This window comes from Athene cunicularia (assembly GCF_003259725.1).
Source record: "Athene cunicularia isolate RWA chromosome 3 unlocalized genomic scaffold, athCun1 chr3_part1, whole genome shotgun sequence".
Taxonomy (NCBI): Eukaryota; Metazoa; Chordata; class Aves; order Strigiformes; family Strigidae; genus Athene; species Athene cunicularia.
In genome coordinates this window covers 103,798,884-103,813,763 of record NW_020799097.1, presented here as the reverse complement: position 1 = coordinate 103,813,763, position 14,880 = coordinate 103,798,884, and the positions used below count along the sequence as shown (strand labels likewise).

The following is a 14,880-nucleotide window of genomic DNA, read 5'->3' as shown; positions in this document are numbered from 1 at the left end:
CGCTGCAGGCCGTGCCCGGCGGCGCCCCGACGGGGGAGGCGGATGAAGCAGGTGCCTTTCGGCTGCAGCCTCGCCTCGCCTCGCCACCCAGCCTTCCCCTCGTGTCCCGCACCTTTCCCCTTCGCGCCACCCACCCCTTCCTGTCCCCTCTGTCCCTCCCGTTTGTCCCCAGAACCCGCCTCTGGGCCCCTTCGGAGCCCCAAACCCGCTCAGCGCCCCGGGGGATTTCTCTAGCCTCCCTGACACCCGCCTCCGCCTTCTCCTTCACCTTGTACTTTACACTGGGCTGCTGGGCGTCCCCTCGGGATGGGAGAAGGCGGCGTTGCTCAGAGAGTTGTGTGGAAAATGTTTTGGCTTGTTTGTTTGTTTGTTTTTTCTTCTCATGTTTGAAATAAGTTGGTTTTGAGAAGGTTGGTGTTTTTTCTGTTTGTAGAACTTATACACAACACAGCGTTTCTTCTTTGAATGCAGGTGATTCACCAAATGACCAAAAAAGCCCTGAAGAGGGGCCTGAGAAGAAAAAAGTAAAGAAGTCTGAAGCCTTGAACATCAGAGGTACAGCATGGGAGTATACTGCTTATATTGTATTAACTTTAAACACTTTCTGGTTTTCACTTCAGAGTTTTTTTGTTTTTTTTTTTTTAAGTACCATTTAAGAATTTGAGCAAAAGCCCAGGACTCTTGTATGTATATAAACAGTTATCTTTAGCAAAAAGATTTTGATTGTATGAAATAACATTGATAATAACAAAATAATGTGATGCTGATTTGGCTCCAACTGTGCTCATATTTTGGTTTTAATTCTGTAGAAGAGTGCAGCTGAACTTTTTGGAAAGGAGGCAAAGCCTACTGCACTAAGCTCAAGTCACTAGAGGCTTTATAGGAAGGTAAAGCAGGTAGGTATGAGGCACTTCTTTGAGTGTCACTGCTGTCATAGTTGAGCAGTTTTCAACTTCCAAATGCTTTTGGGCAGAAAACAGAATTTCTTGAAATTCTGAGGTTGACAATATTTTGTTGTCAGCACAGAGAAGAAGGTGCTGAAACTAGTGCTTCAGCACGGTGTTTTTCCAGGTCCTTGAACTGTGAACCTCTGCCTGAGAGAGTCTGTGATGCGATCAGCCGTTCTTAGGTTGTAATTCTGCAGGTCTCTCGGTATCTGTGGAGTGAAACAGGATAGCTATTTTAGGAATAAATTAACCAAGCGTCTTTCTCCCTCTCTCTATAGGTGTTTATATGCTTGCATGTTTGCATACCTATTCTGAGCCAAAAGCAGATACCTGAGTATGTTAGACATTGAGTTTGACCCCAAGGAAAGGGCTGTCAGAAAGCTGAAACAGAATGGTAGTTTCAGGCTTCTTATGGTCACTTATCAGCATCTGATATTCCTCCAAAGTCCTGTAAATTGACATCACGTGAATTCAGCTTAAGAGGTTGACATGGCTGCCAGGCACCTGTTTGGTTTTTTTTCTGGTGTGTGTCTGTCTACCTGTCTTTCAAAAGTGTTTTCAGAGTTGTCTATAAGGGAAGACACTTTGGAAATCAAACCATGTGCTAGAGTCATAATACTTCCCTGAACATCTAGAAATTGGTATCACTGGATATTATGGCATTATAGTGGTAAGATTATTGGAGCAGGAAAAGAAAACTCACTTTCAGGAATGGAGGAGAGAAGAAACTGATGAGTATATTTTAGAGCAGGCCTTACTTGCCCGAACGGTAGTGCTTAGGCATAACGATGCTGGGAACTTTAAGAAATGATTGAAGGATAAGGAGTTTTGTGTCAGTTACTTTAAGATACCTGTCGTCTTTGCTTTTTAAAAAGAGGATTTTTTTTTAAGTGCTACTTTAGTATGTCATCTTTGCAAAATCTGTTTTTATTGTCCTTACAAATATTCCTTGCTTTTGTAGCCAGTGCTACAGATATGTGTTTTTAAAATTCTGTCTCAAATCTATGTTTTTCTTTTGAAGCGAGTTACATAGCTATACTTACTTCATAATTGCTTGGCAAAAAATTCTGTACATCATAGAATTGGAGCCTCCCTGAAAAACATGGCTGCACAAAATGGATTGGCAGAGGAACGGCTTCCTTGATTTTAAAAGTGGTAGGAACAGGAATTCATACATTCTGCCTGACAAGATTAATTATTGTAGTGTAAAATTACTCCTTTTACTTGAGCATATGCAGATTAATTCAGACTTTCCAACACAAGCTGTTGGAAACCTACCAGTGTTACCTATGGTCTTACCACACTGCTTTATTTAATTTAATAAAAATTCATAATCAGTTCTGTCTTACAGCCATAGCTTTTGGGGATCAACAGGGAAATGGGTTCATTTCTATCTAGGCCCTCATTATGTGATGTGTAACCAGGACGTACATGTTAATGGTGTTAGTAATGTAAAATAAGCATTTTCCAAATTCTGTATTCTCAATTCATAATTAATCAACTTTTTTCTTAATTCAAAAGAAGACTTTCTGAAGCACTTCCCTGTTCTTTTTAAGCTGTGCTCTCTAGTTAGTTGCCTTGGCAATTGCATCCTGCCTGTCCCTCTTGTTAGTGCAATAGCTGATAGCCCATGCTGAATCAGGATTATTTGTAAATGAAAAGGAAACACTGCAACACTGTTAGGAGGAGTAAAACCCTGTGGGAGTCTGCCAAATGGGGCAGAACATGCCTTACGCCAGCAGAAAGAGCTGGACTCACTGGAAGCTTGTACTTTCTTATCTGACCCAAGTGATTCAGAGGAACTCCAGTGGCTATTGCCTTCACTTCTCATACAGAAGATCCATGTTCATGCACAGAGCTGGCAAGTAACAGCAGCACAGGCACAGCTCTAGGTGTAATCCAGTGTCCAGCATCACCAAACAGTCAAAACTCTTTGCTGTGTTGTTAATGAGTTTTGGAAGGAGCCTTTTACAACTTCTCCAGCCCAGTGGAAGTGATTAAATTGGAATGAAGCTCTTGAAAGTGCTTGTCAAAGGGATGTTAGAAGGAGGTGGACCATTTTATTCTCTGACAGGCTTTGAATAACAAGTATTGGCAAAGAAATTAACTTCATATATTTAGAGATGTAATGAATTAGGCATGGGTTGGAATGAAATCTGAGTCTGAACAGTAAAGACTGAGAGAACTGGAGTGCATTTGAGCAATGATGGGAAGAAGGAAGATTATGTAAAGTAGTAAAAAAAAAAAAAAAGGGAGTTCTTAGATTATCACAGCTTTATAGCAAGAAGACTACTTTGGTCATTGTAGTTGAAAGGGCAGCTAAAAATGTGTTATTACAAGAACCTGTTCTGTGTCATTACCATTTGTGCAGAAACATGTCTACAGATGTAGAAAGTGGTACCCATCATTCCTCTCAATTTAGAGTAATCCAGGCACATATTAAACCGTGTCATCTGTGTGACTGAATCTCAAACCAGATTCTGATTTTTTGGGGGTCTGAGAGTCTAGTGTTGGTGGAACAGGGTTTAATATGACTAGTAATCAAGCTTGATCCAAAAATTGGAGTTTGAAGGCATTTGGAGCCATAGGAATGGGCTTAGGTTTCACTTAGGTAACTTTTCAGATTTCAACAGTGTCATAGAAGTGATGGAGGAGAATAACTGTTACTGGGGGTGGTCTGTGGCTTTCTTAGCTTCCAGGGTAGAATGGGTAGATTTAGTCATCATTTTTTAATTGAGAATTGAGATTTAATGTGCCAGGATCTCTTAATAATCTGCAGGCATTTAAGCAAACACATTTTAGGTTGCCATGGCATTGCAGTTGGACCGCAGTTGCCAGCATACCCTACATGTTTAATAATGCATCCCACTTAAGCAGCTGTGGTTCAGAGTCAGTATTTCCCTTGCTGTTTTGTTCTGAAAACTGTTATTGAAAACTCCAGGTATGATGTTAGTGCCTGGAATAATGCATTTTTCATGTCAAGTAGAACAGACTTGAAAAATGCAGCATTACTCTCCTCCCATCCCCCAAAAAATGCCACCCCTAATGGAAATTGTGCCATTTGTTTCAGGTGTTCTTTTGCATGTTATGGGAGATGCACTGGGATCTGTGGTCGTGGTAGTTGCTGCTACAATCTTCCATGTACTTCCTCTGGGGAATGCTCCATGTAATTGGCAGTGCTACATCGATCCAAGCCTGACAATAATTATGGTGTTCATCATCTTGTCTTCTGCATTCCCACTTATCAAGGAGACTTCAATTATTTTGTTGCAGATGGTTCCCAAAGGTGTTAATATGCAACTACTGAGTAAGTAAAATTTGTTGTTGAAATGCTATTAATTTTAATGATATGCTTCAATGCATATGTTATTTCTGGAATGACATGTTTGGATTATTTACTCATAATAGCTCTAAATTCTCAAGAACTGTGAGGAATAGTCACATGCCTGTGTCTTAGCAACATGAATCAAATCTCTGTGGATTAGTTAAAGCATGTATTTTGAGAATGTGGTACTCCAACAATACATCAAAAATACCAGGTCTTGAGCTGTTAATGCTTTGTGTGGGGTGTTTGTGAAAGAAACAATATTGAATTTACAATATTTTCCAACCCTGCAGCAGCTTCTTCCGAAAGGCTTCCAAAACAGCTTAGAAATTTCCATTGAGGTTGGTTAATTTTGTAGCATTGTTCACACGGGTTAATTGTGGGGTAGCCCTGGCTACTTCTAGAATTCCACCGTGCTCAGGACTAAGGAAACCCGAAGATGTGGGTTTGGCCAAGGAAGTGGTGCTCTAACGTTGCTTCTGTGAACAGCTGGTAAATTGCCATTAGGGAGCCTGAGGGACAGGTGAACCCGAAAGGAGAGGTGGCCTGCTCCTGTGGTCGTCTGGAGGCTGAATTGAAGGCAGCTGCGAGCAGACGTATTTTACTAAGCACAACTCTTTAAAGAGATAGTTCAGAGACTGCTGCTTTTGGATAGGGCTCTTAATGAGAAAGTTAGGACACCAAAGCCTCTAACACCTTTCTCTTATGTCTTCCAGCTGACAGACTAGCTCGTGTACCAGGGGTTAGCAGCCTTCATGAGGTGCATGTTTGGGAGCTTGCAGGTGGGAAGAATATCGCTACTCTTCATATCAAGTGCCAAACCCCTACTGATTACCAAGATGCTGCTTATAAAATACGGAAGGTTTTCCACGAAGCAGGGATCCATTCTGTGACCATCCAGCCCGAGTACATTGACCACAAGACCTCCCTGCTACTGTGCAGCTCACCCTGCATCTCAAAAGCTTGTGACTCTCAGCTGTGCTGCAGTCAGCGGGAGCCCACCCTTGCTAAAACTAATGGCTATACTGAGAAAAATGATAGTTACCTTTCTGCACTGCATAAAGACAATGGTTCAAGTAAAAATGATGTTGAAATCCCTATCGAGTATCCACTGGCAGAGAATAGTGTTAAAAATGTAAAAAATTGTGACAGATCTGATGGCAAATCACAGTTGAGCAGTACCCGACTTTAGGCAATTCCCTCTACTCTGCATTATGTTTTCATAGAACAAACATATCCTGGTTGGGAAAGGGGTCATTGGTGGTTGTAGCTGAAGTTGATGTGGTAAAAAGAACCTGTGCTTTAGCTGTAAACCAAAATACACCTAAAACCCCCTTGTATCTGAAATAAGGATTAATATTTCTACAAAGGGTATTGCATTCATCTAAGATTTTTCTGATACAGCCTAACTCAATTCCGTACCAAACTACGTGCGACTTTCTGTTGTTAGAGTGGATGGGGTGTATTGCTGTCTGCACTGATGCTTGCAGTTAACGGCCAGTGGCACTGGGAATGAAACTCTGGCCTTTTCTGCTGTAGCAAGCTGTTTCCTGAAAGCCCTGTGGCCAGTTAATGATTGTACTGGGCTGAAGTACTGTATATTTATAAAGGGCTTCAGTAGAGATGCTTTACTGATCATTAAAACCCATTTTTGCATAGACAGTTCATGTTTAACAGTAACGTTTGTGCTTCTGGCCAGTGGGATTTGTGCATGAAATTAAGAGTCTCTAAGGGGGAGGGGAAGCACTCAGGAATTTTTACTTGCATTGTTTTCTTGATTGACTCCTGTATTTAGGGACAGAGCAGAAGCTGGTCTTGCTTCTTTACTAGTAATACTGGAGTCCTAGCCTAATCACAGATAAGTATGCTGAAGGATAGACTACTTGCCATGAAGGCAAGGACATAATAATGTTGTCTGTACTGATCCTAGCAAATGGAAATACAAGCTGTCATCCAGTTAACTTTTCTCTTATTCACTGCTGTGATTGTACAACTCAGTCTTTTTTATTTTTATTTTCCCTCCTGACAACAGAAGTTATATTAGCCATGGTCTTAATTCATCATTGTGCAGGATGATTGCAGTATCTCTAACATTGTCTGTCATTATTCATGCTGAATAAATAAGCTAATGTGTTTATTATGAATAGTTAAAATTCTGCAGATCTATTATTAAGACATAATTTAATATTGTATTAATTAAGAAAGTCCCTTTGAAGTTTTATATGCAGTATTATCGCTTAGAGGGAGCTCTAAAAAAACCTACAGGGTTTTTTTCCTGGTTTAGTTTCAAATATTTCTTGTTGGTTTGTTTTAAAGGTCTAAGCCCTTCCCTTTGCCCTGCCCCTCCTCTCCCTGCCCAGAGGTGTATCTCAAAGTCTGTTTGGTGAAGCAGTCCCATTATCTTTTTGCTGCTTGCTCTTTCTGAAGGCATGCAAGAATGCTCTAATGAAAATAAGATGACATGCCCTGTCACCAGTGCTGAATTTAGGTCAGGTATGTTCTCCAGGTTTCTGGGAGAGGAGAGCCACTACCTAATGCACACTGAGTGTAGCTCTTAGCCTCACTGGCTGTGCAGATCAGATCCAGAAGCTTTCAAGTACACACTGTTGTCAGAAGCAGCCTTTCAACGGTCTGTGTGGCCTGGGCAGGCTATATTATTCATTTATTCATGGGGACACCTTTATAAAATAGTGGTGTCTTTACCTCTGACACCTTAACAGAAAGGGCAAATTGATTTCCTGCCTGGACTGGGAAAATACCAAGACCTCCTTGTAAGGCTGGCTTGAAAGCAACCAACTCCTTATTAGTAAGGATGATTACATTAAATGAATGAATATTAAAACACACAGCAGGATATTTTGCTGCTTGGAAAATGGTATTTACGGAAGCAGTGATTGCAATCTAAATAGCATGTTTCTAGATCTGTAGTTACCCCTTCTGAACAGGTTCTTGGGTGAATTAATATATTTGATAGACTTTTATTGTAGGTTTGTATTATATAAATTAAACTATGTGTTAGTATAATTAAAAGCTTGATCCTCCAGTCTGTTTGATTCTGTTGTCAGCAGCAGAGGTGAAAGCAGCAGGATCTTGTTTAGCAGTTATTACACGAATTAATGTAAATCAGGAAACATTTTAAGAATTACTCTTTTAAAAGTGTGTGGCATGAAGTAAGATGGCCCTCTGTTCTTTTTGTCTTAAACATCATCATCATCAATGACAATAAAATGTCGAGGTTTAGATGTAAATAACAAATATATTTATAGGTTTTTTTGAGAACTGGAATAGAAGGCTCCCAAAATAACAACAAAGTCTATAGGAGGACTTGCTATGCAGATATCCTCTAAAACAATCACTCTTTCATAATTACACATTTGTGTCTTAAGTCAGGTAATTTCTTTTATATGTACACTTTATTAAATGGTTGAAGGATGAAATGGCAGTATTGTTGTGTCTGGAATTAGAGAAAACTAGTATCTGTAATGTTGGGGCATTTGACAAAATGGACCATCTTCTTTATCCTTCCAGTGTTTGTTAAAACTGTGCTTATCTATTTTTTTTTTTAAGCTTTTAAAAGTGTTGTAACCTGAAAATACAATGAAGTAACATTCTTAAACATTTTTTCTTGTCTGATTGTACTGTAATTGTTGCCTGTGAATAAATAGGAAAATACCAGGGATTATAGAAATCTTCAGGTATAGAAAACAAGCAGATTTTAAATTTGCTTTACTATTTAAGCAAGCAGAACCAACAGAGCTATGTTATTGATGAGATGAACCTTGCTTTTTCTGTGTACAGACTTTCCGGGTATTCAGCTAACATTTCTGACCCGATATCCTTGCCTTCCTTTGAGTCCTACAACAAAATCTTTTCCTCCTCTGTTTTAAGTGTGTCACAACTAGGCTGTACTAGGTGGCCCATCTACTTCTGTAGAAGACTCCGTTCCAATCAGCATGTATTTCATATTGGCTGATTTTTCTTCAGTTCTTGACGTATCTCTTTTAATTTAATTCTCTTGAAGTATGCTTACCTCATTTTGAAATACAGAATATTTCAGTGTTTGCCCTTACCTGTGGGCACTTGTTCTAAATTCAGTTTTGTAGCATATGGCACTGTCATAAAATCTCTTTTCTGGCCTCTTTAGCTTAATTGCTTTTTTTCCCTCCAATTCAGTAACATAAAATTTCTGGTGATTACAGGTTGATTGTGCTACTCTGTCCTCTTCAAGTACTTCCTTATGATTGGGTTCTCTTGCAGTAGTTGCCCCTATTTGTCCATCGCTGTCTGTAGCAAAGGAAATCTGCTTAAAATACAGGAGACTTTCAACTGGTTATCCAGCTTATGTGGTGTTCTGGTCCACAACCAGTCATACATATGACCTACTTGTACAACCATGAAACATTTGCTAGCCTTGCCATATAGTTTTGGAGTAAAAGTGAGATTAGGAATAAATTAACAGTAAATACTGGCCTTCATTGGTCATGGGCCTTTTCTTAAAGTGAATAATCTTTTTGTCACCTTTTCATATGTGCAAAATGTGCCAATTTGATTGTTAATTTTTCCTTCTTCTCTAACTCTCTAAATGCAGGTCTTGCCTTTGTTCTTCTATGTAAAGAAAAATAATTAATGCTATTTTTAGGAGTATTGCCTTTGTTTTACCAAGTCTTCAGTTGGCTTCCTTTTCCTTGTGCTCTTTATGATAATTTTTTGGACTTGTAGTGCAACCGTGATTTTTTCCTTTTAATGTTTTTCCTATTCTTTGTCTCCACAATAAAAGTGGTATGGTTTTGCTAGCCTCCTGGTCATGGTAATGTACCTATAATACCATTTAGAAATACCTCTTTTATACACTGGTTTAATTTTTGCACTCCATTTTATTCAAATTCACCCTCTTTCTGGTTTTGCTATGTGATATGCTTTACCATTTCAAACCAATTTTTGAACTTGTTTAGTCCTTCCTATTCTTTCCCCCTTCCCTACCTGTTTATAATGCTTACTGTCCTGAATGCTCCCTTTTATTCTGAACTTTGAAGGGAATATGCCAGCATCCACATTTCCCCTGATGTGAAGTTCATCACCCAGGGTCTATAGATGGCTTGATGTGAGCTGTTCCAAGGACTAATATATTTCCTGTCATCTGTGTAGAAGTGTTGTCTAAGTAGTCATCCTGAGATATAAATATATATATATTTATATATACTTAAATTCTTTATAAACACTCCACCTGAACCAACTTTTTCAAGAAGGTTGGTTTCTTAACCTGAAAAGGTATAATGAAATCAGTAGCGTTCATTAGTCATTCATTGACACCTTAGGGGAAAGCTTGGATCACTAATTGGAAGGCAGGTAAAAGGGATGTTTCTGAAAGGGTAATACAAAAGCTGCGAAGATTTCTATAGGTTCTACTACTTACTCTGCTGTACAGTGGAAGCACTTTCTATGTTAAATACATTATTTGAACAGTGATACCTTGATATTAGGATGTCACTGTATAAGATTGTTACATTTATGGAGTTGTGTTGCTTAAAAGTTTCCTCCGGTTTTTCTGTTCATTATGTGATTTAAATAATGTGCCAAAATGTAATTTCCATGTTTGCTGAATCAATGAATTGTAAATCTCACTGTGGTTTTATTAACTATTAGTGAAAAATTACTTAAAGTTTTATGTACAGTTATATTTTTTTTTTCAAAATGAAGTCTGAATGTCTTGTAAATAAAGTGTATTTTTAAATAAACCTGTTCTGAGCTTGATGTATGTTGGCAGTAAGGAGCTTGTGTCAGTTTGGATAATTTTAAGACCTTTGCATGAGTCAAGTCTGTTCTTAACCTGTGAGCTGGTTAATACTGTAAATTTTTTTAGTATTTGGAAGAAAAGGGGACAGACACTCAAAAGTTTTTCCTCTGCAAGCATCCTAGCATTGCCTAACCTGGGAGTGAATTCAGAGCCTGTAACTCCCGGGTACCAGACAAGCATCTTGGCTGCAACTGGATGGTCTCTTCACAGAACATGGGTGCTGTTTCACTACCCAGCTCTGCTAGGTTATTCCTGCTCATTTGGTGATTAGCTTCTACTCAACAACCCTCCTGCCTTCTCTGTCTTCAAGTGCACATCTCTGCGTGTGTGAAGATGTTGCTGCATGGAGAAAGTAGACTCTATATGTAACATCAGGGTCAGGAGAGCTTTGAGATTCTTGCTTCTGGGTTTCAGGACCTGAATGTGCATGTTAGAAATGAGATGAGGCCTAACACTACAAGTTTAGGTGCTGGTTTTCAAGCAGCAGTCATAGAGGTGCCCTCATCGGTTCCTCTCTCCTTAGCATTGATTATCAAGTCATCTGTCACATGGGTCCTACTCCATTGTGTCTGATTCTCCAGCTGTCCATGTACCTATACATTTTTCTTAATAATGATCGGTAAGGAGGCAGTAGTAGTTATGCCTGTCTTTCTTAAAATCACCTTCTCAATTATGTCCAAATTGCAGAATCTACCTGAATATTCTGTAAGAAATTCAGTTCAGTTTTGGCCAATACGTTGCATGTGTCCCGTGCCTGGTTGATGTTCTTCAGCTTGTAGCTGGTGGACCACTAGTGTTTTAGGAGACAGGAATGAAAAATCTATACAGCATTTCCTGACAAAATTAAAATAATATATATATTCAAGAGAAAAAAAAAAAAACCACAACATAAATGTTGAGGGTTTAACCTAACTATTACTGGTTGTACATGAAAACGATCACAGCAAGACTGTCATGTGATCCTGGAATTGCTTTTCAAAGAGGTAAGATCATGCTTCGATGAGTAAATGTTGAAAAACACCATTTTAGGGAACAAGGGCTGATAGATTCGGAGCATGCAGTTTTAACCCTGACATTTAATGAACATTTTCCCTGCTGCACAGACTGGCATAAGGCAACTGAAATTTAAGTGCTTCTCCTCTACACAGAGGCCCTTAGTTTGTATCTGAGTCCCCCTGGAGCAGAAGGTATTTTCTTCATTAGAGGGCTGCTACTGTTTTGATACTTGGCTACCCTCTAAAGAAGTCACAGAAGAACTAGGATGTATTTGGCCTGGATGTAATATTGTGTTTTTAAAAACAGTCTCTAAATTGAAAATTCATGATCTCTATGTTTTTATATGTGTCCAATATTTATATATGCAAAATGCTTATGAATTCAAGTTATAATATATATTTGCAATTACAGTTTGTTGGGCTTTCAGATGTGTGGTTTTAAACCCATACACTTCTGTAAAAATATTTTAAGAGGCTGCTATGGATTCCCCATGGATGTGTGCACAACATCTATCTGCTGAAGGGAAATACTTTCTGATCTGGTGGAGATTCTGTTCTGATCCAAAGTTGTTCTAAGAAGTGGGGAAATAATAGTGGTCACAAACGGGTGATGAAGGGTCAGTTAAATTCACTGGCAAATTTAGAATATAGTTGAGATGAAATTAGCGAATCTTCCAGTTAGGACAAGAGAGTAGATGTGCAATGAAATATTGAGGGAATTTAATGAGGTATTCAGCAGGGATAAGTAAACCTCTGCCTCTTTAGGGACACAAACATTGCCCTTTGATGCAGAGATGGAATTTATGTTGAGTCCTAGCTGTATTTTATACAGAGAGCTATTTTGCTATAAAATTCTGGATGGAGAGGCATAATTGTAATGCTTACCATCAACTCTCCAGAGAAGTCACTAGAGCAGCCCTATAGGTTTGTGGCTGAACTCATCTCTGCTAAAGTGACACTGGCTGTGTGATGAAAGAAGCACATATCTTGGTCAACAGAGATAGCAGGCATTTGAATAACTGTGAAGTGTTATCAACTACTTCTATAGTAGTAAATTAATTATACCTGGGAATATTCCCAGGCAAAGAGACCAGCCAGCATAGAAGAGCTTGCATCTATGCAAGTAAAATATCATCCACTTTGAAAGAGGGTGGCTCTGTGCTGATGGCCAACTGAGATTAGGTCTTTGACTCTGGACTGTGCCCAGGAACGGCCGTGGAGAGCAGTAATTGCTGCAGGCCACAAAATGCTTGAACAGCTTACTAGTATAGAAGATCATGTTTCATGCTCAGTCACTATTTAATGCCCAGTCACTCTTGACTAATATTGATGAGGCCCTTGGTCCCTGAGCCTTTGTGCTATTTTGCAAGGTAGCAGTACCTGCAGGAGGAGATGAAGCTGGTGGTGGTTTCTTGGGATCTGGGGCTGAAAGGTTTCCTCTTTTTCCACACCTCTGATGTGCTATACCAGTGTGCAGGGTGAGCTGGGAGGGGAAAGGCTGCCTGGATCAACAGTGCAGTCAGCAGATAACACTATCATCACAGCTGCTTGCATGGCTCTGGAAACAAAAGGCACAAGGCAAGTGGCACGTTCGATATGGTGTTGCACTTTGCTTTACCTCCTTCCAGTCCTAGTACTTTTTTTTTTTTTTTTTTTTTTTTTCAGCATTCACCCACATTTATTTAATAAAGCTCTGTGTCTAACCCCAAATTGCAGACCACCCTGTAGTGAGGAGATGGAAACTACAGCAAGAGGCTTCAGGGTATGTATGGGAATATAAACCTGTGAAGACATTCTACAAGTTATTGCAATGGTACAGTAGGTCCACAGTCTAGGGTACAGAAAGTTTTGTAAGTAAAGGATTGCATAACCCCTTTTTCAATTGCACAACCCCTTTTTCAATATAAACCTTAAAAATCAATCATTTAAAAAGCATCTGATGCAGATGAGCTGATCCCCCAAGTTTTAAGCCAGGAAGTACAACAGGCAGCAGGAAATCAGTACAATGAATGCCATGACATCTCGCAGAACAGCAAGTGGTTTAATCACCTATTTCTTTTTCAAATTGCCATATGAAGTAGGCATGGTATCCTTTCTGCATATTCCAGTTTCCATTGCCCGAATTGTTCACTGAATGTGTTTTCTTATGGCTGGGGTTAAGGGCCCAGCGGTGTGCGGGGTCTACCCTGCAACAAAGCACCTACCAGCAACATAGTACCTGCAACTCTTGTTCTGGCTGGTGCATGCTTCAAATATTTGCACACAAATGAGTTTGGGGACATTGCCATCTGGGGAGCACCATTCTACTCGTGAACATCTCTGGCGTTGTGTGATTTCCAAGAGTGCAAGTGGGTGTTTGGTCAGTGCTGAGTTGTCTGGGTATAGATTGTTAAGTCACAGTGAAGGATGTCAATAACAGTGCCAAGAGGAACTGCTTCCCAGCCCTCACTGAAGAGGAAGAGGGTCTTGCTTCTCCCCCAGAGCCATGCCAGCTCTCAGAGAGAAGACCTGTTTTGGACCAGACCCATAGCCATGCTGTGACAAAGGGACATTGTGCATCCCCTGGGACAAATTACTTCAGCTGCTGCAGGGGAAGGATTTGCTGAGGCTTTCAGATAGGGAAGAGTGGGAACCTGTGCAACTCCCTTGGTGGCCCCCAAAACCCCCTTCTCTGAGTACCAGCTTTGCTTTCAAGCACAGTTTCTGAGGCCATCCAAGTGGTGGGCAGTGGTGTATGTGTTATCTTTCTGCCTTCTACTCCTGGATGCTTTTTATGTGAATGGAAAAGGACTTGGAAATATGTTGGGTATTTTTTATGATTTCCCTTAATTCCCATTGTCTGCAGATGTGGGCTTTTTCATTTGTTTTCTGTAACTCTAATTTGCCCCTGCACTTTAGTATCCAAAATATGAAATGTGATTCTAACTGACCAGCTCCTTACACTTGCAGTCACAGGAAGTCTATCTACCCCTGACAGTAACGCTGGCTTGTCTTTTATGCTAATATGCCGGCACTGTACGTCTGCACTGAAAGAGGAAAAAGCAAAGGCAGAGATCCCAAGGTATAGTACTCCTAAGGGTTATGAAGTTCTAGAAATAATGAAATGGATTATGCTTCCTCCTGGTGTAAGGCAGGGCACTGCTCCTCCAAGAAGAAAACTGATCATTTCGGGTTGGGGGTTGGGCTGACGTGAAGGCTATACCTAAAGCCTGCCTTCAGCAGACTCAGCATCACTGTCCTTGTGGTTCTTTCAGCTTTGCCAGCCCAAGAAGGAAGGGATTTGGCTCCTGATGCAGGAACAGAGGAGCAAATTATCTGTGGGTGGAAGTGAGCACAAGTGTGTTGGCTAGAAGTTCTGGCTATTTTCACCAGCTGAAAATTTGTCCCTGTGCTCTGCTCTACTCTATGTGGCAGGGAACTGGGCTATTGGCACAGCAAGGAGGGGTTGTGCAGAGGCTCAGTGACCATCTTAAGGGGATGAAAATTTATTTTTCTGGCTACAGCAGGGATCTCCAGGAGATGGAGCAGTAAGGCAATGATCCCCTGCTCCTGCTGACAGTGGCCCTTGTTCCTGTACAGAGATGTGTATATATATATATATATATATATATATATATATATATTATTTCTGGCAGAAGGCAAAAGCTTCTGCTAATTATGTTATATTTACAACCCCCAACTAACACTGATGTTGTGTTTCCTTCTGAAAGACAAATGCTGTCTCTCTTAAGCACTCTGTGTCCTGGCCAAAGAGTAATCATGTGAGGCAGCAGCAATGGGAGACCAAGGGGAACAAAGAGGAGACTGGCTCACAGAGCT

The 14,880-nt window shown here is 40.2% G+C and overlaps 1 protein-coding gene across 1 annotated transcript in view; it reads left to right on the top strand.

Annotated features, from left to right (window-relative positions):
* Positions 1-9,964, top strand: part of SLC30A10 (solute carrier family 30 member 10) — a 22,495-nt gene extending 12,531 nt beyond the window's left edge. Inside the window, exons 3-6 of the mRNA XM_026846006.1 lie at positions 9-51; positions 472-555; positions 4,018-4,254; positions 4,989-9,964. Coding sequence (XP_026701807.1) covers positions 9-51; positions 472-555; positions 4,018-4,254; positions 4,989-5,464 — 840 coding nt within the window. The 3' untranslated portion in view covers positions 5,465-9,964. The remainder of the gene's footprint in view (positions 1-8; positions 52-471; positions 556-4,017; positions 4,255-4,988) is intronic.
* The last annotated feature ends 4,916 nt before the right edge of the window (positions 9,965-14,880 follow it).